Source organism: Nestor notabilis, unplaced genomic scaffold (assembly GCF_000696875.1).
Source record: "Nestor notabilis isolate BGI_N333 unplaced genomic scaffold, ASM69687v1 scaffold11566, whole genome shotgun sequence".
NCBI classification, from domain to species: Eukaryota; Metazoa; Chordata; class Aves; order Psittaciformes; family Psittacidae; genus Nestor; species Nestor notabilis.
This window is the reverse complement of record NW_009931502.1, coordinates 33,290-55,955: the sequence shown is the minus strand read 5'-3', so window position 1 is coordinate 55,955 and position 22,666 is coordinate 33,290. Positions and strand designations below refer to the sequence as shown.

At 44.0% G+C, this 22,666-nt stretch overlaps 1 protein-coding gene across 1 annotated transcript in view; it reads right to left on the bottom strand.

The window, feature by feature from the left end:
* SFMBT2 (Scm-like with four mbt domains 2) overlaps window positions 1-22,666 on the bottom strand; it is a gene marked incomplete at both ends in the record, with an annotated part of 54,324 nt that overhangs the window by 5,405 nt on the left and 26,253 nt on the right. The window contains 7 exons of the mRNA XM_010015934.1: window positions 4,274-4,383; window positions 10,917-11,056; window positions 12,238-12,308; window positions 12,862-12,904; window positions 14,225-14,338; window positions 18,742-18,868; window positions 21,789-21,871. Coding sequence (XP_010014236.1) covers window positions 4,274-4,383; window positions 10,917-11,056; window positions 12,238-12,308; window positions 12,862-12,904; window positions 14,225-14,338; window positions 18,742-18,868; window positions 21,789-21,871 — 688 coding nt within the window. The remainder of the gene's footprint in view (window positions 1-4,273; window positions 4,384-10,916; window positions 11,057-12,237; window positions 12,309-12,861; window positions 12,905-14,224; window positions 14,339-18,741; window positions 18,869-21,788; window positions 21,872-22,666) is intronic.

Below are 22,666 nucleotides of genomic sequence, written 5' to 3'. Positions count from 1 at the left end.
TCCTGCTGATTATGGAAAGAAAGGGCTTAAGTCATTCCATGGGTCCTAATGACTTCTATCTCCAATATTTGGCTCAAAAGGCAACCTGGTCACACTAATTCACCCCTGCAGTGCCTCAAGAAGTATGTGTCAGAGCTGATGTGGAAGACAAACCAGATCATATGAACCTTAGCTTTGTACTGACCTTTGAGGAGCACCATTAATAACTGGCTGCCACTTGGGACTTCATATCATTTGGGTTCAGTTGTCCAGTCAACTTCTCCATCACCACACATGTTCAATTCACATCTCCACAGCTTGGCTATAAGGACACTATGGGAGACTGTGTAGAAAGTCTTGCCAAAATCGACATAAACAACTTCCACTGTTTTTCACTCAATCACCAAACCAGTTATCACACCAGGCACAACTCGCTCCTCATAAATCCATGCTGGTTCTTGCCAGTCACCTATTGGTTCCTGGAAATGTCTTCCAGGAGGATTTGCCTAATGACCTTCCCAGGAATGTTAGGCTGACAGCTTGTAGTAACTTGGATTCTCCTTCTTGCCCTTCTTGAGATGAGGATGTGATTTTTGCCTTTTTCCAGACATCAGGAAACTTCCCCGATTATCAACAACTTTCAAACATGACAGCGAGTGGCCTTGCAACGACACTGGGTAGTTCTCTCAAGCAGAGCTGGCTGCATACCATCTGGTTCCACACACTTATGCATATCCAGTTTTCTTATAGCACGTGTAGTCTCTCTTCCATTTACTGTGGGTAACACTTCACTCCCTCAAACAGTAACAGGGACCTGGGAGGTCTAACAGCAACCCTTGCTAGCAAAGAACACTTCAAACACCTCAGCATCGCCTATCACAAGTGAAAGGCTTCTAGAGCATCCACAGTGAACAGACTTTCTTTGATATGCAGCCTCATAAATAACCAGTAGTGCCTGTGATGGGGTGGTAAATATTCCGAGAGTTCAGCTACTGGACTTAGGCTTCTCTCAAGATTTCATTTAATGAAGGAGTCCAGGAGTACTCATCTTTCTTAGTTTGATTAAATAGGCTTCATACAAGAGCCCGGAGGTCACTCTCTGCACACACAAGTCCTGTTTATGTCCAAAGTCCTGCAAAAAAAGGTAAGTCCAAACAGCCCCACTTACAGGCCTTAGAAATTAAAATCCTTAATAAGGTCCCTCAGGCATTTCACGTAAAATTGGGAAGCAAAATCTAGATGTAGGCACTTAAAGCATCAAAACTATAATGGTTGAATGCCTACAGCTGTGGTTGGCCCTCGTGAGAATCCAGAGGATCGGGCTTGACATTTCTAGCTCATCGTCACCAATAAATCAGGTTTGACTATTTTCACAGAGCACCAGCAGCACTGATGGGAAGCGACTGCCATCACACATTGCAGACACATCTCTTTGGACAATCTAAATTGTTTATCTTCTTTGCAAGGTGAGTATAATTGATTCCATGCTGGTCACTCCTGACAGCAGAGTAAACTAAGTGCAGGTTGCTCTAGGATGGAGATAATGTGTTCCTGGCAGCGCATGATTTGGCATTTACGCCGGTGGGAAAACCAGCCTTCTCCTCACCATCTTCCTCCCTCCCCTTTTGCTCTACACTCCTGCTGCCATCGCCGTAAACAAACAACAACATTGTCAAGATCCAAGGAGTTGTCACTTTACATCAGAAGGAAGGCGGTGACACGACATGTCACATTACAGCACAGACTCTCCAGCTGGCTGTAGAGCTGTCATCATTAGCAGCAAGACACCACTGGGAGATGGTGTAGCTGGAAGTTGGTGTAGAGAGGCAACGCCTCATTACAGGTCTCTGTTTGAGATTCTGGAGCACAACTGACTGTTGTAACGTGTCATGTGTCGTTTGTGCTTCTGATTTCATGACCATGGTTTCTTTTCTGCTTCTGCACAACTAAATGCAGTTAAAACCCTGGTATGCTTCTTGATGAAGCAACTCAAACTCAGGAAGGAAAAAAGAAGGAAGTCCTAGGGTAGTCAGTCTTATAGAGTACATCAACCCTCTGTCACCCACTCTTTAAAGTGCTCAAACTACCCATAGGCAAGCTGGTATGACCACCAAGCACTGCTCTGTGAACAATGCTCCGGCTCCAGAAGCCAGATAGCTACAGCAGCAAGGTGCTGTCCAGCCCTATGAGCTTGGTCTCCTCAGGAGCCAGAGGATAATGCCACACTGAATGAGAATACATTGCTGTGCTCTGAGGTCACCACAAAACTTGCTGTCCCAGCTCTGGGCCTGTTATGATCCATTCCATGGCTTGATAAAGGTGAAAGATGCTGTTTGACCCACTGAAGGGCTGAGGTTGCTGCCTTCTGAGGCATCATACAGGAACACCTATAGAGTCTGTGACTGAACAACATAAAACACAAAACCTCCTTGCTGGAAAGCAGTGGTATACATTGACCTGGCAGTCTATGTGGATATATAAGGTATATCCCAGCAGGCTGGCTGCCCTGTTAAATAGATGGGAGGAGGAAACACATACAAGAAGCATCCCGGAGGAAAGTAATGGAGACAGAGGTACTCATTAGTATGATTAGCACAGAAGGAAACAGTGAGGGAGGGCAAGAAATGATGTGATACAGATGAGTGACAGTCTTTAGGAGCCCATGTACTCATAACTGAGTTGGTGTTCCTTGTGTAAGCACACCCAGAGTCAACAGGCTGCCTGGGGTTGGAGCGGATTGAGTTGTAGACATAGCTGACTATCAAGGACAAGACATCCCTGCACTTGACAGTCAGTTAAACATTTTCCATTAGAAACAAGGATTGCAGCAGCCTTAAGAGTTAGATACTGCTGCTTTAGCACAAGGCAGATCCCCACACTCAAATGAGAAACCCCAACAAAGTCCTATTTTGGATACTGCTAACAGGAAAACTGCCCACAGGCTCAACTCTTTGCAGGATAGGATATCAAGATAGGGCACTACAACTTGGTTTCACAGATGCTAAGTACCTGTAGGAGTGCATTATCTGATGTTTGCTAGTACAAGCTGTGGGAGCCTGGAATCAGTGAAAACCAGGTAATAGACAATGACTTGTTTATAATGAAAATCTGCATGTGCAAGGATGACTTTTAGATTTCCATCCACATAATTTCAACTGACAAACACAAACCCAGGACTTTCCACAGGGGTGAAAGATGCAAATTAAACCCAGGATTTTCTAGCAGCTTTTCATTTCTATTTGCAATCTTCCTTTAGAAAAGCAGTTTCTGAGTATGCAGAACAAAAGGTTCTCAATTCTCTCCCTCAACCACAGCACACATGAACTTTCTGCAATATCTGCATGGCCAAAGATCACATACAATAGCAATCAATAGGGCCATATTTGACAGCCAATCATTTCAAATAGCCAAGATAAAATTGCTTTTCTTTGAAAAGGAGTATCAGAGTTCAGTACAAAGGCTGAGATTCACTGCATTTAACTTCAGTACTCAGAAAGTCAATGTGACCAAGTTAGTCAAAGGAGAGAGCTGTTTTCAAAGAACTATTCGTTGACATCCATCTCGAAGTGGGAAGAATTGCTCTTTGGAGGGACTTTTGAGAGCGCTTACGTGAGACTCCCCTCTTTCAGAGAGACAATGGCTGTTGAAATATATCCTAAGTGTAGCGCCCATTACATAAAGAAGACACAAAGGGGGAGATTTTAAAGCTGGAAGGGGAAATGGAGTATTTTATAGCTACAAAGGTTTTTAAGGTGTTGTTTAGATGAGAACTGAAGTATATATTCTAGAAAGAGCTCAAATCTTGATATGAATCTCAGATCTCTTAGCATTTTGTCCTAATCACTCTCCTGCTTAAAAATGTGTCCTTGTTATTTTGTTTGCACTTATTTTTGTACTCAGCAGGTTTTTCTGCATTAGAATGACAGGCTTTTTATTCAAAGGAGTAATAAACCTACATTTAGAAAGCCAGGAATTGCGTTAATTCAATAATAGCCAAGCTTATAGGAACAGCTTATCATAAAATTCAGGACTTCTCTGAAGGAACATAGCATTTTTCATCAAAATCTGGATGTCTGCTTGGAGAAAGACAACAGAAATGCACCATTCAGGTGAGTATTTCATTTAAGTTGCTATAGAATGAGCAGAAGAATTCCATGAAGCAAAATGATAATGAGGAAAGTAAAAATCTGCCAATAGGAAAAAAAAGGATCTCTTGTTCTCTTCTTTTTCCCCCTCTTTGGTCAGTTCCATTTTTGAATCCTCCCAAATAAAAGAGCACACACTAAAGACTTACTTTGCTTTAAGTGTTTCCTCTTGGAAATTCCATTGAGGGTCTTCCACTAGCTGGAGTTCTCGTAAAACACTCCCTGGCTTGTAAGCTGCATTGATCACCATGCTGAGAACCTATTAAAGAGACAAAACAGACAACACTGATGGGTTTAAAACTAGTCCTTGACCACACTGAATATGATCCCAGGTGCTGCATAAGCAGGAGCAGCTTACAGGTGCCTATTTCAGTCCAAGGCTGCACAGGGTAACTTCTAGATGCAATGAGAGGAGGTCCCAGATTCAATCAATGTGCCAAGCATGCTGCAGATGACACATTGGTCTGATATGGTGACTGCATTAAATGCTGCTATCTAACCCCAAACTCTCATGTTAATCATTCATTTTTCTTTGAGACAGACCCTCTCACTCAAAGCAGATTCCATTCGCTGTATCCATAGTTGCTCTATTTAATATAGAATGAAAATACTTCTGATGGCTCAACCAGGTACAAAGTTGTGTGTACCATTACACACTGAACACCAAAAGGGGAATTCACACACTTGAGGCCAGCAATATGCTTAAGTGTCTGAGTGCTGTGTGCCTTGACTGTATTAACGGAATATTAATGAAGCCTGCACAAAAAGGGTTTGCAGGAGGTGTGCCTGAAACCCAGTGTGTGTCCACTCTTCACAACAAAACACATGTGCCAATCCATTTAATCCAAAGTCTCTGAGAACAGAAACGATTCCTGCTATTGGCTCAGGGATTCCAAGCTTTAACAGTCTACACTTGGCCTGAGGAGATAAATACAAGAAAAACAAATCTCTTAACAGCACCAGACCATGTGCTTGAACACTTTGCATTGTATGCACATGAACGACCCCACAGTGAGTCCGGATTAGTTTTGACATAATTTAGCTCTTTACCTAACGCCTGTTCTTAATTCTTCGGGGGCCTGCAAATGATTTCAGTATGATGAGAATTCAGTTTCTCCAGCACCCATGAACATGGTTCATCACAGATTAAAAACTGACTGGGTCATACTGCAAAAAGCAATGTGTTTTATGTTGGGGGGGTTCTGTTTGCTGTTGGCGTTTTGGGGGAGGGGGGTTGGGTTTGGGTTTTTTTAACGATTTTTCTTTCCTGGGTTGTTGGGTTTGGGGGGTTTTGGTTTGTTTTTAAATCCAGCAACCTGAGGATTCACTTACATTTTGATAATCAATCATTTTCAGGCAAGGGCTTCACTTACCGCTGCGCAGTACCATGTAAAATGGCACTGGTTGGAGTTGTTTGGCTAGCTTATTTATTAGAAGCAAATTCTGACTTATCACTGGGCCCCTGGAAACATTACTCAACCCATGCTTCAAAAAAGTACAATTAGAGACACTTAAAGTACTGGCTAATCATAGCACCAACGTCTTACTCAGCTCCGATCATCTGTACATCTCAGAGCACAGTATGAGGAGGGAAGGAGCACACTCCCTCTCTCACACATAGGGAACCTACCACACAGATTTACCCACAGCTTTCCAGCTGGTTCCCATCTCCTCACACAACTAGGTACTAAGCCATACAGATTCCCAAGAGAACAAAAGAAAGCAGAGTGAGCCCATCCAGTTGCTCATCCACATGTTTTCTTGCCTGCCTCTCGCCATACAAACTAATGGGCACTGGCTTTTGACTCAGAGACACCGAGGCTCAATGTAGGGAAGCCAAAGGTGGGCTTTCAAAACACATCAAGTACCTGGGTAGCTCTCACACTCATTCACAACTCATCAGTTGTGTTCCCCTCTTGATCAGCAAATCCAGGCAGTTATTTAAAGCTTATGCTAATGTTGGGAAAGGTCTCCTTGCACACACTTCTAAATCCATCCTACCTGCTGGTGTGAAAGCTGTTTATTTCCCACCAGCAGTGCTGTCCTGCTCCTTTATCAGGGTCATGGTGTTTGTAGTTGTCAGAACAGTTAGGAAATGAGCAAGAAAAACCCCAACCCTGCAAATAACTGTGTGATCATGCCTGGGCGTTATCCCAGATGCCTAATCAACTCCAGCCCTGGACACCCACAATATCAGGACTTTTCTATAAGCTGGCTTGTCATCAGCAGGACTCTGTAAACGTTGAAACTCAGTTTTAAAAAGAGTGTTTTGTAAGAATAAACATGTGCCTTTAGGGGAAAATAAATGGGGTTTGTAAAACTTCTGGTTTTTACTCTTCTTGTATCTCAAACCAATCACTGGACTTGGCATTTTACCCTACAGCAGAAGCTCATCACCATCTTAACACTGTTGCCTTCTAACATTATCACTTCATATCATACACTATTAAACACTAGGGAGAAACAAGCACACTGGTTCTTGTGGGAAAATTAGCTTGATTAAAGCAAAACCAGTGAAGCAACCTAGACTAGTCTCCAACTTTCCAGTTTCCAGCTTCCAGCTTCCTCTGGACATGGTAAGTTACTTCACCAGATCAGACTGGTCAAATGTTCACTAAGTTCCCGTCAGCTGGAGCGTGACCAGTCTGAGATTTTCGCAATTTATTTTCAGCTCTCTCAATCAAGAATGGTTTGGGTGAAGCCAGCAGTGCCCTGGAGCAGAAAGGTGGATTAGACAACACCAGCCTTTGCTCTTATGCATCTGTGAGGATTTGTTTTGACACTGCTGGGTTCAGTGTCAAGCAGGTTGGAGTCATAAGCATGATCATGCAGCACCACCACAAGCCTCTATCCAACCTTATAAGCTCCTGACATCTTAGCTATAAAGTTCTCCATGTCACAGATTCACAAGTGCCCTTTTCTGAGGGTGTCTAGATGTGCCTGATCCACTGGGCAGTTCACCACCTTTCTTCTCATCATAGGTTTTTGGTATTCACACATTTCCCATCCCTCCACCCCTCTTCATTAATAGTTCAGACCCTGGATGAAGCTTTTTCAGGAGGAATAACTGAGAATATGCAGTTCAAAATACCATCACAGAATGGTTTTGGTTGGAAAGGACCTTAAGATCATCCAGTTCCAACCCCTGCCATGGGCAGGGACACCTCACACTACACCATGTCGCCCAAGGCTCTGTCCAACCTGGCCTTGGACACTGCCAGGGATGGAGCATTTACCAACACTCTGGGCACCCTGTGCCAGCGCCTCAGCACCCTCACAGTAAAGAACTTCCTTCTATCTCTCCTGTTCAAGAGCACAATGATCAGTATCAACATGAGGAGAAACTCCATTTCCCTCCTGTATCTGAGGTATGAGCCCACATTTCCTACTTAACAGGAGAAATCCTAACTAGCCTCAGGCAGGAGAGTAAACATTTTATTTTACTTGGAATAATGACATGTCTGTGGGACACTAAGAGAAAGGAAAAGAGTTCTTTGGGATTCTTTCTTTAAATGAGCAAGGATCTAAAAGTGAGCTTTTGACAGTGCCAAGGTTGTAGCACTTAAGCCTTGACATGCTTATGACAGTCCATGACATTTCAGAAACACCTATGTCCAGATGCTAAGTTGGAGGAACTACTACAGATGAGCTGAAGTCCACAGAGCAGTGTTGAGGAGGATGTCAGTGAACTCTCTTGCTGAAGTGCAGTTTATCTCTCCAGACTGTAGAGGTTTCTGCCATTCCAACACCACATCTGATCACTAATGATAACACTATCAGCCTGGCTCAATCACACACCTAAGGCTTCGTACAAGCTACCTAATTTTCTGAGCACCGTGATTTAATTATGCCAGTTTCTCCTAAGAAGTCATGCTGTGCTCCAAAAAATTTCCAGTTGCCGACTGCAATAGCTTTCCTTGACAAATGCTGTCTGATTTCTCCTCTTTGCATCAGTTGGACAGTCACATTGCCTCTAAGTCCATTTTCTCTTTAAAAAGAGAAAGAGAAATGTGCCTTAAAAATAGTAAGAGCAGTAAGCAATGAGGCTAATTAATCTTGACAGCACATTTCCCCAAGATATAGTGGGTTATAGATCATCTGAAGTCTTAAAAAGACACCTCATTTTGCTTTACAGTGTTGCCGTGGTAAGTTATTTGTATAGATGGAAAAACTGTTCACAAGTACTTTGTAAATATTCTGACTGAAGAACTAAATCTAAAGCTGACAATCTGTTTATTTTAATTTAACTTAAAGTTAGCATTTATTACATATCTTAGCTACTATACAGCCACTATTTTTCAGCCTAGATGCAGCTGTTGGATGGCAATAGTTGATGTCTCCACTCCATTTGGCTGTGAGTTTCAACTTCTTTTCCAAACAAGTATCTCAGGAATGAGATAAGCTCTGCAGCTGATGTTAAACAAGAGGCATTACCACCTCACTTGCCCCTTGGGGTGAAAGAAATCACAACAAGCCACTGGTCCCAGCAGAAACTTGGGTTGGCACCAGGAATAATGAACAGCTAGGCTTTAAAAATAAGTTTGGCACTAGATAGCATGAGTTACTTGTCACTTGCTTAAGGCTTGGCATGGATGCAAGGATACAAACACACAGAACTAAAATCAGTATTTTTGATCAAACTTCTAAATTAGTTGCAATTGCTCTCAAGATTTTGCTGGGAAATCTTGCTCAAGGGCTGCCATTCCTGAAGGCACCCTAGCAGCTTCCTCCTGCAGAGCTCACAGCCTCTGAATCCAACACCAGGACAAAACAACAGGGCAGAAATCAGGGGGGTGCAGTAGCGATGCAGAACTCAAGTGCCTGTTCTGTTGGAAGTGCTGCACAAAAGCAAACCTATCTGTGCTGCTTCTCTTCTGACACCCCAAGTGAGAACAGCCCACACTACTCAAATGGAAGGTTCCTATTCCACACTACAAAAGTATGTCCTAACCTTGTTTGATCCAGAAGCAAGCACTACTGATCCATAGCTACCCCACTATTAGCGTGCAGGTGAGTAACACCAGTTTGTTAGGAGCTGGATCCAGAATGATGCTTCAGTATATCAGTGATGGAGTTGCCAGTTGGTCCCATTCTTAAGGAATCTGGAGAAGTTGGTATTAGCCTAGGAAGCAAAGCACTGAGATACTAGGAGAGAACCTGGCAGAAGCTTTCCACTGCTTATGTTTTCACAATCCAAATTCCAGGAAGAAAAGAGGAAGAAACATTAGCATAAGTATTGGCTGTGAATGCCTCCTGTTTCCCCCATGTTGCTTCTTCATTGCCTGTTTTTCAAGGAGCAGCAGATTGCTAACGCTCCCCATCAGCCAGCTGCTATGGACTTGCTTTCAAATTTGGCAGCCATCAGCTTCTGTCCTGCGATCTTTTTATCCTGCTTTCTGCTGAGGGCTGTTTTTGACTTGCTTCTTTGGGACCCAAGTGTCCCACCTGCACAAGCAGCTGGATTAGGTTCTCTTCATGCTTCCAACGATGTGACAGCCAGCAATGCTGTTGTATAAAGCAGTGCACATAAGTGATGAGAAGGGAATGGGGACACAGGCATCATTCTACAGTACAGTACAGAGGTGTTTTCGAAAGTGGTGGGTGATTTGGGAGGAATCTCACCTTTCAGGTGTTTCTGTTAAGGGTTGGGATTTGCCTCATTTCAGACAACTGAAAACATCCTAGGCTGGGCACTGAAGGTCTTCCAAATACATCAGATTCATAGAACCAAGTGCCTGTTCTGTTGGGAAGGGACCTTAAAGCTCATCCAGCTCCAAACCCTGCCATGGGCAGGGACGCCTTCCACTAGAGCAGGTTGCTCCAAGCCCCTGTGTCCAACCTGGCCGTGAACACTGCCAGGGATGGGGCAGCCACAGCTTCTCGGGGCAGCCACAGCTTCTCTGGGCACCCTGTACCAGTGCCTCACCACCCTCAATGGACACCTAGAATGGACACCCTCAAATGGACACCTACGGTAGATGGAGCCCTCCATCCACATCAAGTGGGGTTCATATAGGTACAGACCTGAGAGCTGAAAGTTCTACATTTCTAGAAGACCCAAGTCAAACTGAAATGATAACCAAGGCACCAGTGGCACCCTGCTTATCCAACAGTACCACCTTGCTGTCCTCTGCCACTTGCAGTCACCTGGGCTTTCATCTGTACATGGGCTGTCATCTCTGTGGAAAACATTTATGCATTTTTTCAAACAAGATAGCTTTATTCTGAGGCCAACAGCAAGTGCTCAACACTCTGCATTCATCCCAAAGCAAGCACCGATTGGGTCAGGACAAAGCGAACAGATGGTGGTGCTCTGCCACTGGGATTAACCTATCCATATTAAGCAAGAGCTGGGCACACCACAGCTTCCACTCATCACACCACACACACCCCTGCTTGGCTTTCTGTCCTGACCTCAATTGTTTTGGCCCCATCAGTCCATGGTCACATATACAAAAGGTGTCACCCACACTGAATCTGCTGGCCCAACAGCATCGTGGATGGCAACAACCACAGAGGTCCTCTTTAGGGACAGCTCCAACAGAACATGAATTCTCTTGCACACAGTTAGATGAAACTTGCTCTCAACCAACAGAACTCCCCATGTTTCAAAAATGTCATCTCTCCCATCAAAACTCACAATGCATATACGACCCTCTTGTAGTTTTGACATATGGAAACCACTATAGAGCTCTGGGAATGTTTTAGGTGCATTCCTTTCAAATTCTGGGCCTGGCAACCCATGACCCTTGCTTTCCCCCTCAAAACCCCCAAAAGAGAGCTGAGCCATACCTCTTTGAGGACCAGCACACACTTGCCAGGCCCGACAGACTGAGGTAGCTCTGCTATTCTGCCTTTGTTTAAATATGGACCTGAGAAGCAGCGGTGGTTGATGTAGAGCTGGGGGCAGCAGTATCTCCCATTGATGGTGCCTGCAAGGAGAAAGTAGCATTGATGTGCATGTAGCACTCCTGTGCAATAAATCAAGGGCCCTTCTTCCTCCTAGGTGTGGTAAGGAGGGAAGAAGAGTAAAGGAGGCACAAAAAAGATAGAAGGCAGAGAAGCCCCTGCTACTTGAATCCATTGAACACAACAAAGTCAAGTGCTTTTAATAGCAACTGATTTGGCTGCACACCCTACTGAAAGGAGACTCGGGAAAGGATTTAATTCATAACATGACCCGAGGCTCTTTCATAACTCACATTGCAGGTGGGTGTGAGTGACTCAGTTGCAACTTGCCAGAAAGGGAATGTATTAACTTCTTCTCACAGATACAGAATCAACACAGGGAGAAAATTCAAGTGGAGAGCTCTACAAACCCCTCTTCAGCTACTGTCCAACCCAGTGAGCACTGCAGTGCTGTTCTGCTGACCCAACATAGGTCTGCAGAAGAGACTTCTTTGTCTGGGCTAATTACTCTGTGCTCCGTTATAGCCCATCGAGAGAAGTGGGTGGATCTCAATGCAGTTCATCTTCCATCCAAGTGGTTATCCACTTTTTGGTTATCATACCCAAAAAGAGCCTATTTCTCCCCATTTGATTGTAATGGGGCCCTGGGATGTTGGCTCAGATGTCAATGTGTGTCCTGCAGCCTGCTGAAATAAAGTGAGTTAAATCCTGCCTCTCCTGCTGCGTCTAAGCAATTAAATAGATGAATACTGCACTCTCAGAGCCTCCTGCCATTGCTAAAGGGGAGAACAATCTGCCTTTAGCAAAAGGAGCAGCCATGCCACAGTGTACTTGATGCTAACACAGGGACCCATTAAGTCCTGGTGTAAGCGTTTTCATTGATGCCAATTAAAAAACCACATGCATCTCCACCAGGGCTTCATTAGCCTGGCCTTAACATCATTAGCTGAAATGGGTAAGCTGCAGGGGAACTCAGATAGCCCCAGCAAGACACAATGTTCACACATGGAGGACCAGACCCTCACAGGCTGTACATCAGAAACTCCTTGCACTGTTGGTGGGTCCACACCATCCTTACACCCCCTGAGGATGTGGTTCCATCTCCCCACCGTATGACACAGTCAATCCCTTTTTGGGGTCATCCCCCTCCATAGAGGCAATGGGTCCTTGAAATTAGGATCCTGCCAATGCCAAGCAGCCTTACCTGTGGTGTCTGGCTGAGGAACCGGGCAGAGATCATGAGGTATTTTCTCAACAGGCACTGTGGACGGTAACCTGTTAAACAGCAGTTTGGTGTATTTAATAGTGTCACACAGGACAAAGGGGCAGAACCAGTATTCACGCTGAACCGAGAGGTGCACCAGCACCTGCCTGGGCTGAGGAATGGAGATACCTCAAATACAATCCCATTTCCACATGGTTTATCATAGCCCAGGGCCTGCATATTGCAAAAGAAAGAGCCAGATCCACCCCTCCTTCAAAAATATACTCTGGTCTGTGAGCTTTAGCCAAAATATTCACACTCAAATCCCATAAATTCTTGTTTCTAGAATGGGCAAGTGCTAGATAGGGAAATGCCCTCCTGGTACATGCCCATTTTCCATAAGCATCCCTTTCTGGCCGTCACACACCGGCTATGCAGTCCCAACCAGTACAAAATCTCTATTATAAAGACTTTCTAATGTGCTCACAAATATTTCAAAGTACTCTCTTGTCAATTCTGCTGCAGTATCAGGGCAGTAGTTAACAAAGTCACTCTGTGTATTACCTCCCCTGGTAAACCCAAGGCAACCCTGTAAAAATATCACCTTAAATATCAAAGACTTACTGCTTTTCTGGTTGCACAACTGCAATTCTTCTCTTCCTTCTCACTGCAAAAATGAAGCAAGGAAGAAAACAATACACTTTTGTACCCTTCTGTCCTATAAAGTATAGCCATAACGCATAAAAAGCTGTATAAATGCACTGGCTATAAAATGACTTGTAACACAATGAAATGGTACTTAATTACTATCACCATCTTTTCTTGGTTTTTTTTTTTTAAGTCACTACATCATTAAAACCTACTTTAAAGATCTAATAATACATTTAATCTTTCCTCTGGAATGCTAATATTGTGTTTTATGGGATAAGTGTAGAAAAAAATTAAGACAAAAACACAACTATTTTTCCATACAGAAACACATATGGATAAGATTACATTTTACAAGCATGATTACCTCCAGCATCATTTATTCCCAGCTATAAATTGCGATAAGGCTGCATAATGTTGCCATAGCAGTATTCTCCCAAATTAGGCCCCGGCTGCCTGATTTTTAACTTAAGCATATTTAACTCTTCAAAAGGGTTGACACATTTTAAAATTTGCCTTTCAGATGTTAATTAATATAAACAGTGAGGCTAATTTTTCATCTGGTGGCTTGAGATTGGAGTTGGATAGCTTCTGCGAGGAACAGCGGAACAGCACCAAGCCACTGAGCACTCATGAACAGCCTTCAAATGCAAATGGAAAGGGAAGAAATTCATCTTAATACGCACTGAAGGCAGGACAAAACACTATAAGGCTTAATTATGCTGGGAGAGATGTAAATTGAATACTAAGGAAATCTCTGAGCAGATAAGTGCAGTGAAATAACTGAGTAGACACTGCAGGCAGGAGCAGAAACTACCTCGCAGGAGGCCAGGAAACATTTCTCAATTTAGATGGAACAGATCCTGTTTTGGAGAGGAAGCAGCTGCATGGTCTCTTTATGTCCATTCCACCCTGTATTTCATGGGGTTTTGCTCGATTTGAGGTCCTATGTCCCAATTCACTCAGGTGCCCCAGCGAACTTGGGTCAGCACAACAAAACCTGGCTTCACTCTGACAAACCCATCACAAACACACAACCCGCAATGTCAATCCACATAACAGTGAAATCTTAAACCACATAACAGCCTTTCCTGGTGCAAACAACCCCATGTTTTAGAGGGACTGATCACACAGACAAGTACAAATCACATAATACCAGTGCTGCAGAGTCTGGTCACTAATTAGATTTATTGCTATTTATTACAATACACTTATAGCCTGGTTAGTAGTCTGCTAGTTAGGTTGGTAGTTTCAAGAATGGGATTACAGACATAAGACAAACTCCCTGATATATCTGTTGATGTAATATTGATGCTGCTTGAGGTTTCTATGTACTTACAAACAGCTTTGTGTGGTGGAGTTAGGTTATAAGCATTCGCTTCACACCAACCAACGGGGAAAATGTCCATAGACTCTACATCAACTATGTACTCTGGAGAGGGCATCTGTAAACCTATAAACACAAATTTATAATGTAACTTAGACATAGGAATACCAAGCTCAGAGCCATTGGAGCATTCATCATGAACCAAGCGAAGCAAATGATGGAACATGCGAAAATAAATCTGCTTCCCTGCATCAAAATCAGGCTCCATTTCATCCTCAGTTCTGCACAGACAGCAATGATAAGGCTGTTGCATTTACAGTGCAATGTGATTCCAGAGAAAATCCCCATGAAGAGCATTCTAAGGGTGTGCAGCAAAGCAGCCAAAAGCCAGTAAGGTAAAACGTGTGTGACTTTCCTCAGCAAGATGGGCTGATTGAACCTTAGGGGTTTTGTAGAGTTCAGAAACAAGTTAGCTTGCTTTTAAAGGTAAAGATGTATATAAGCTAATGTGAGGATAGGCCTTTATGCCCCAATACCCGCCCCCTGAAGCATTTTTGTATGATCTGCCCTTGAGTCGCTGTTTTTAAGTGTGGGAGATGGCCACTCTTCTACCTGGAAGTGCCATGAATTCTCCTAGGGCTCCTCGCTGCGTTGGAACATGACCTGATCGCCCAACAGGGGAGAAGCAATATAAAAGCCCCAAGTGGGACACATGCACTAAGATCTCTGGCATAATACTGAATCCAAAATCCCATTGAAAAACTCTGCTTAAAGCAAATCCAGTTTGGTTATTAGGTGTCCTTGAGAAGACACTCTCCTATCTTGGTTTATGCGAGTCATGCTCAAAGCCCATTGCAGCAAATGGAAATACTCCTGCTGGCTTTGAGTTCTTCTGAAAACAACTCTGTCTCCTGAGCCAAGACCCCATTTAATTACTCCAATTCAAGTCCTCCTGCACTGTCACAGCCTGGTCAGCAGCTTCACCCCCCTCTGCCATTTCCACCTGAGGACTTACAGCTCCAGCACCAGCATGAGGTGATCTCCTAATAAAAGAGACCAAAGGATCAGCAGCTTCCCCTACAGCATCCTTGCCTTCGCATCTGTTACAGCATTTTTGCCTCCTGCTTCAGGCAGCAGTGTTTGACTGTGCACAGCTAGATGACTATGGGGAGCTTCCCACTAACGAATGTTCATCAAGGGCTTGCAGCGTAATTGAAACAGTAATTGAACTTTGTGATGGGAATGGCATTGAAGACTGAGATGCAGCATTTGGATCAGTCTTTTCTCTAGTAATAAACTTGCTGCACTTTGACAGTGGCTGTATGAACACCCAAAGGAAGTAGGAAAATAGGTGCTGGTGCTCACAGTGCTGGAGGAAGTAATTAAAAAATGAAATCATGATGTCTGCATGAATTCATGGATGTCTTCATGACAGGGTTCTGTGAATCATGTTCATGCATTATACATTGAAGATACAGTCCCTATTCCACTGGGATATGGGGAAGGGAAAAGGATGGGATGAGGGCACGTGATACAGAATGTAACCTGCTCATATGAGCAGCTGAGCCTCAATGCAAGGTCTCAGCAGCTGGCATTCCCTGAAAAACCATTTCCCTCCAAGAGGTCACTGCTCAGTTTGGACCTGAGGAAAGCTGCAATCTCCAATGGGCAAAACATTTTTGCCTAACACCACAAATCCAGCCAAGGAACCGATGTGAGAACTGCTGAAGTAAGTGGCAAGACATGCACCAAGTGAGCAAGGCACGGATCAAGCCTTAAACAAAGCAAGAGATCAACACATTCCCCACTGAAATTTGACCAGAGCTGGGAAAATCCACTCTTTTCATTACTGTAACTGTTCTACAGTGTTATTCTGACCAAATAAACAGATCAAATGTACTTTCCTGCTTGCAAGCAACTACAAATATGACATGAACTTTCTGGTTTCGAAGTTTACAGCTGGAGCCACACTGATGAGCAAGGAAGCACCATAATGTCTGTTCTGCTGTAACACCACTATTCCTCTAAGACACATTCATAGCTTCTCTGTCCTCCTTGGCACTGCTTCTTCCCTCTGGCAAGCGATAACCCTCCCTTCCACTCCAAACATCTTACTTCTTTATTTGGCCTCACTCATGTAAGTGGAAAACAGCTTGCTTGAGACTCATTAGTTTCAACTTCTGCTTTTTATGCTGCCAGCTTCTCAGACTAAGAAATGTCCATAAGGCTTGAGAGGTTAAATAGAAGAGAACAGGGAGACTGAAAACAGAGTGAAGAAGATTTCCACGCTGCTATGAATCTTATAGGATGGGCAGAATAGAGCAGCAACTCTCAAAGGGAAAATTATGGAAAGGCTCCCTGGAGAAGTGATTAACAAAAGGGTTTTCCTCAGATTCCTCGGCTATGCAGAGAGTGAACATTATTACTTGTATAAATTCACACCAGAAAGCTTCAGCTTTAAAATCTAAAATGAACCAGTAAAAATTAACAATGCAGATGATGAGTAATAAAGTACCAGAAAGTGATAGGATGCACACAGCATCGGATCAGCCCTATGCTTCTTTTCCACCATAGGGCAACTCAACTGCTGCTCATTAAATGCTCACCCTGAAGTTTACAGAGTTTTGCTACTGTACAAAGCATGATTTATTCAGCAATGTTCCCTCGTGTCTAACTCGACACTGCTTAACTACTGCATCCTGGTTTATGGCTGCAGTTCGGGCTGTCAAACAGTGAAACTGGGAGGGCAACAATGAAAGCTTCAGACGCACCCATGATAAATGGTGGGACCCGAGGTCTTCAGCGATGGGCTCCCATGGTAGTTGGGGAGTCTTGCTGCTCCCAGAGTATAAATAATCAGTTAGAAACAATAGCGTATTAATGGAGTCAAAAAAAACCATGCGATGGTTCAAGCCACATTTATTTTACAACTCTGCAAGCAGGGTTTGGGGTTTTTTTAATGCCTGGTTTTAGCATAACACTGTGCATACTGAAGCCATATATTTCACCAGCAGCAAATATTCCTCTTTATGTTTTACAGTCTTTTGCAGCTTTTCCTTTTACTACAGTTCTATTCCTGGTATCAAGATACAAAACAAGCGTAAAGCATCTATATATCAGGACGCAAAAGACAAGGAGATGCTCACAGGTATTTTTATGACGAGTTGTAAAATCACCCTTTAACAAATTAAAAGTACAAAAGGCAGGGAGAGATAAGGCAGGGGAGCAAGGTGGGGGTGTGGGGCACTCTCCCTGCCTCTATGCAGGGTCTTGGAGGACTAGTTGATTTAAAAACCTAAGAAACAGCACTTCCTCTTCACTATAATGGGCAAAAGTTTAATGAACACTGATTCCCTTTGAAAGTATTACAGCTTCAGGGGCAGGGGGAAGAAGGATTCCAAAACCCCATAAAATCTGCATATAAAAGTGAAGGCACCTGGCCATTTAAGAAGGGAAGTTGCCAAGATGGGTCAGATTCCTTGACCAGATATTCAACAACAGCTGAACTGAATTTCAATTCCTATTCAACATGAACTGAATTTCCAACAAGTGCTGATTCCAGCCCTTTAACAAAAACACTTGCTCTGTGTCCAGACCAGGCTGCAGATAAGCTTTTGCTACCTCTAATCAGAAGGCAACCAGTTATCTTTGATAAGAAAGACAAAACCTGCTATTACACACAGCTCTACTAAAAGCAAAGATGCAAAGTTGTAGCTGCTCTTCACACTGGAGATAATCACAGAGGAGACAAACTGCCTGGGGTGACAGCTGTACGTCAGGGATGGAGAAGGATGACAACCCGAACTTCTGCTGCATTCAAGCACATGCCTGCAGCTCTGCTCTTCCCACATCTCAGCCAGCCCAAACCACGAGGCTCAGCAGCAAAGACACAGGAGGAATGAATGATTTGGCCTGCCAAGCCTTAGGTCAGGAAGAATTTCTCTTTAGGTAGGAACTGAGTTATAAATCTCAGAATGGGATATATCATGGAGGTGTCAGGAAAGCCTTTTCTACCATATAAAGCTACTTTGTAGAGCTAAACACCACTGAACATCTGCCTTTCTTACATTCAGAACAAGCTGCTGGCACAAATGAGGTACTCTGGGTTACCTGACAAAGTTTTTACTAACTGTAAGGGCTTTTGACTAGAGACCTTTCCTCTAGGGAGGGAGGGAGAGAGGAAAGGAAGGAGTTGTAGGGGTCAGAAGATCCCATGAGAGCACATTGGGAACCACAGTGGAAGTCTCTGCCACACAAGTGAGGCAAACATCCATTCCCAGGATGGAGGTCTATCATGTTGACAAGGAGGAGATTTCTATCATTAATGGAGATCACACCGACAGAGACCACATGGATGGGAGGGTGGAAAGTCTTGTGTTTCCCTCAGGGAAAGATAATTCTTTATAACATATAACTGGTCAACATGTATAAAATGCAAAGGCTGGAGAAAGCAGTTTTGTGCAGAGGATGAAGGACTAAAGAGAGTGCTGGAGTGAACCACAAACACAAGAAGCCTCTACTGCACATACCTTCAAGGTGAAGCCACATTAACCGTCCTTTAACTGAGGTGATAGAAGCGACACATATCTCTGCAGGGTTCCTGGGGTTCACCGCCTCCAGCTTCATGTTCTTAGTAAAGCCACGGCTGAAGGATGTCTGAAAGAGTCAAGAGCCAACACTGAAATATGGCATTGCAGCACTGTATGTCTTTAACTGGGTTGTCCACTGGGAAGCATAAATTTAGCATGGTCTGCTCTCCACTGGAAGTGCAGGATACACTGATGAACACAAAGGCATTCGGATTCAAAATGGAGATGCCCTGAACGTCTGTATTGGGTTTTGGTAGTGAGGAATGCTACAAGGATGGTTTCTGTAAGAAGCTGCTGGAAGCTTCCCATATGTTTCATAGAGTACATACCAGCCAGGTCCAAGACAAACCCTCCACTGGCCAAAGCTGAGCCCATTAGTGATGGTGGTAGAGCCTCTGGGATAACATATTTATGAAGGGGAACAGTGGATGCACAACAACAACTGCAGTCAGAGAGAGGAGTGAGAATATGTGAGAGCAACAGCCCTGCAGATCCTAAGGTCAGTGAAGGAAGGAAGGAGGAGGTGCTCCACACACCAGAGCATAGATTCCCCTGCAGCCCCTGGTGCAGACCACGGTGGAGCAGATATCACTCGCAACCTGTGGAGGTCCATGGTGGAGCAGACACCCACTTGCAGCCCATGGAAGATGACGTGTTGGAGCAGGGGGATGCCTGAAGGAGGCTGTGAACTTCATCCTTATCCTCTGTCCCTTCCAGCATCCCCTCTCCTTTCACTTAGTTTCAGTCCCTTCCCAATATCACCATCACCACTATCCCTAAATCACACTAACATACTGTGGCCATGCCATGGCTTCCTTCCCTTGCATTTTCCTTCCCTTTGTCCCACCTGTTCTGCAACACATCAGCTCCAGGTGCTTGCATCACTCTAGTTGCACACAGTAGCATGATAAACTTCCCCCTCTTGGCTGAGATTTTGGCTAATAATAATTAGGATGCGGAACAATTGTCACTGACTCAAAATGACACCAGTCTCCCATCCAGCAACCCCATGTGAGCAACTGGAAGCCAGACTCAAATTCAGCCCTTTTCCCATGCATACAGCACCTTGGACTATGTTCACTTCATTGGGTGCTCTTTATCAGACTAAAACTTCTGGATTTGGTCTTTTCTTCATAAAGAGGCCTTCCAAAAACATGCTGCTAGTCTCAAACATTGCTTGGACTGTTGCAAGCCTTGCTCAGCACACAGATCAGCTTCACCAGGACTGCATAAAAGCAGGGTGAGTTTGTTTAAATGCCTTTTATGTTGCCTAACAAGGAAACGTCATTTATCATCACACCCGGCTCCTTTCATTGCAATTCAGTGCTGGAGGCTAATTTACACCAAATCAATGGCAAAACAGTTAGCTGGGAGTTTATTTTACTAAGCATTTGGTCATGTCAATCCATTTCATAACTGCCTCTCCTTGTGAAATATCCACCCCGCTGGGGGAAACAGTTACAGCACATCCACTTCCAGCACCACGTCTAGGTGGAAGATGTGCCTGCAATACAGCTTCTGCCAAAGAGCCTCTCACAGCCATGAAACAAATGAAACAACCTGCCAGGGAGGCTGGACAAGCAACAAGAGCGAGATTACATCTCTCTGCAGAGAACTGTGTTATCAAGAGTGAAAGAATAACAGACACATGTTCATCTGATGGATGTATCCTTAAAAAAAGGGACATAAAAGTGCTTAGATCTGATTTAATCTTTGGATATTAGGCAGAGAGTACTCTCAAGGCTGCCAGTGCTGAGAGCATAGATCCATTACTTGACAAAATGAAAAGAGACATAAAGAAGAGGGAGGGAAGCCTGGAGAAGAGATGTGATAATTGTCCCACTCCATTGGTGTTATGTAGCATTATCCAGCTTCCCATAGTGCTTTCAGGAATCTGCTTAAAGAGCCCTGATGGTGCAATAAATGGGGCAAAGAAATCCCAACTCTGATTTGATTCCCTGGTCAAACTCTGTTGATGATACAGGTCTTCTGAATTCATCAACAAAACCTGTTCAAATTTATCAATTCACCATCAAAGGTCTGTTCAAGGCTGCCCTTGATCCATCACAGATGAGGAAGGCCATGCAAAAACATGCCTGGTGTCTTGTGAGACTGTCCCCATCCTGCTTTTCATAAACACTCTGTCTCAAGTCTCCTGAGTAAAGTGAAAGGCCATGTAATGCCTGAAGAACCTGCTTGTCCACCATCCACACATCAACTGATTTTGCAAACCCTTCCATGCTCATTTTAGGTACCACCACATTTTCAGCTACTGATGGGATCTCAGCTTCCACCAGTTGATGCGAGCATGAAGAGCAGCACCAGGTTACTGGAAAAGGCAGCAGGTTACATCTGTTTTTCACAAAGTGATGAACATATGTCGGATCAAGCCACATTGGACTGCCACTGCCAGAAAACAGCCTGCAAATGACTGTTTCCAAAGCTCTGAATCTTGATGGCCTCCAGTGTAAAGGTGCTGCTCACGCTCACATCACTGTTGCTGTATCAAGGAAGCATGTGAACTCTTGCAAAGACAAGAGCACCTATTCGGGTTAATCACTCCTCCCACACTCTGAATCAACAGTTTCAACCTTAGCTTTTAAATGTATTTGGTTTGGCTAAAGGTATCCCTCTGGGAACAAGAGAGAAATGGGAAAAGGGCCAGATGATATCATGCAATTTTTTACCTAGTTTATGGTTTTTTAATAGCATTAGAATTACTTGTAATGGTCATTTGAGATCCTTATTGTGCTAAGTGACCAGAGGGGAGATGAGGAGCAGGAAATCTAAATGAATCAGATAAAGACAAGATAACACGTTTTCTTTTTTAGGGGCAGAGACCTGAAACATTTCTTCAGCTTCTTTCCTATGCCAGGCTCATGGTGGTCTGGGAGAACCCCCCAAAGCCTTGCTGCAGCTTTTCTGTGCAAGCTGTTTTGTTTCACATGGATCAAGAGGAGTGACGCAAGGGCAAAAAGAGAACTTACATTTCTAAAGCACAGGTGAGGCGCAGCCTCCGCTCCACACTGCTTCTGGTAGTCTGCCCAGTCAAAGTCCTGGCCAGAGTAACCTGCGGTGTGACAAAACAGAAAGTGCCATCAGCCACCACTTCACACAGAAAGAGAGCACAAAATGGGCCCCAGGCAGATAAAGTCCTGTGTTTCAGCATCCCACCTCAGTGAACTGTGCAGTGTCAGCAGGCAGGTTTCTGGATGCTTGTTCATACACCCTCAGAGCCAACGCCAACTCTTCTCCAGTCCCTACTCACATACCTTCTGCATTTCGCTTTGAAAACATCAGGTGTTTGTTAAAAAGCAGTAAAATGTATTTATTTGCCTTATTTTCTCTTTCCTGTGAGCATCTCCCAGGCTTTAACAAACCCATAACTACTGAGAAGTGCTCCTCTCCCCAGTTTCCAGGTGGGGCTGGTCCAAGCCATCTTTCCCCTTCCTTTATCTAAAAGATGAGGTTATGGAGCTGGACATCAAGGGTCCCACAGCTGTGGACAGGGAGAAGATGAGCACTCAGAAGCTGATCCATCCTCTCTTTCAAAGCATGAGATAAATTCTCTCTCTTCATGGATATGGATGTACCCTCCATGCCTGACTTTCCAGCAGCTCAGCATACGTGAGCTGAATCCTATCATAGTAAGCATGTTATCCAAGGCTGTATAGAAATCTGGAGCAGAGCAGAAAAATGAATGCAGATTTCCCAGACTAAAGCTTCAGCAACTAGAAGATCCCTTCAGCCTCTGCTTCTGGGAAAAAAAATGGGAAGCAACATTGATTTATATGAGCATCTCTCAGACAGTCTCATCACAGAAAGACAAAACAGACCTCTGCTCATCCATTCTTCTTACCTGGCT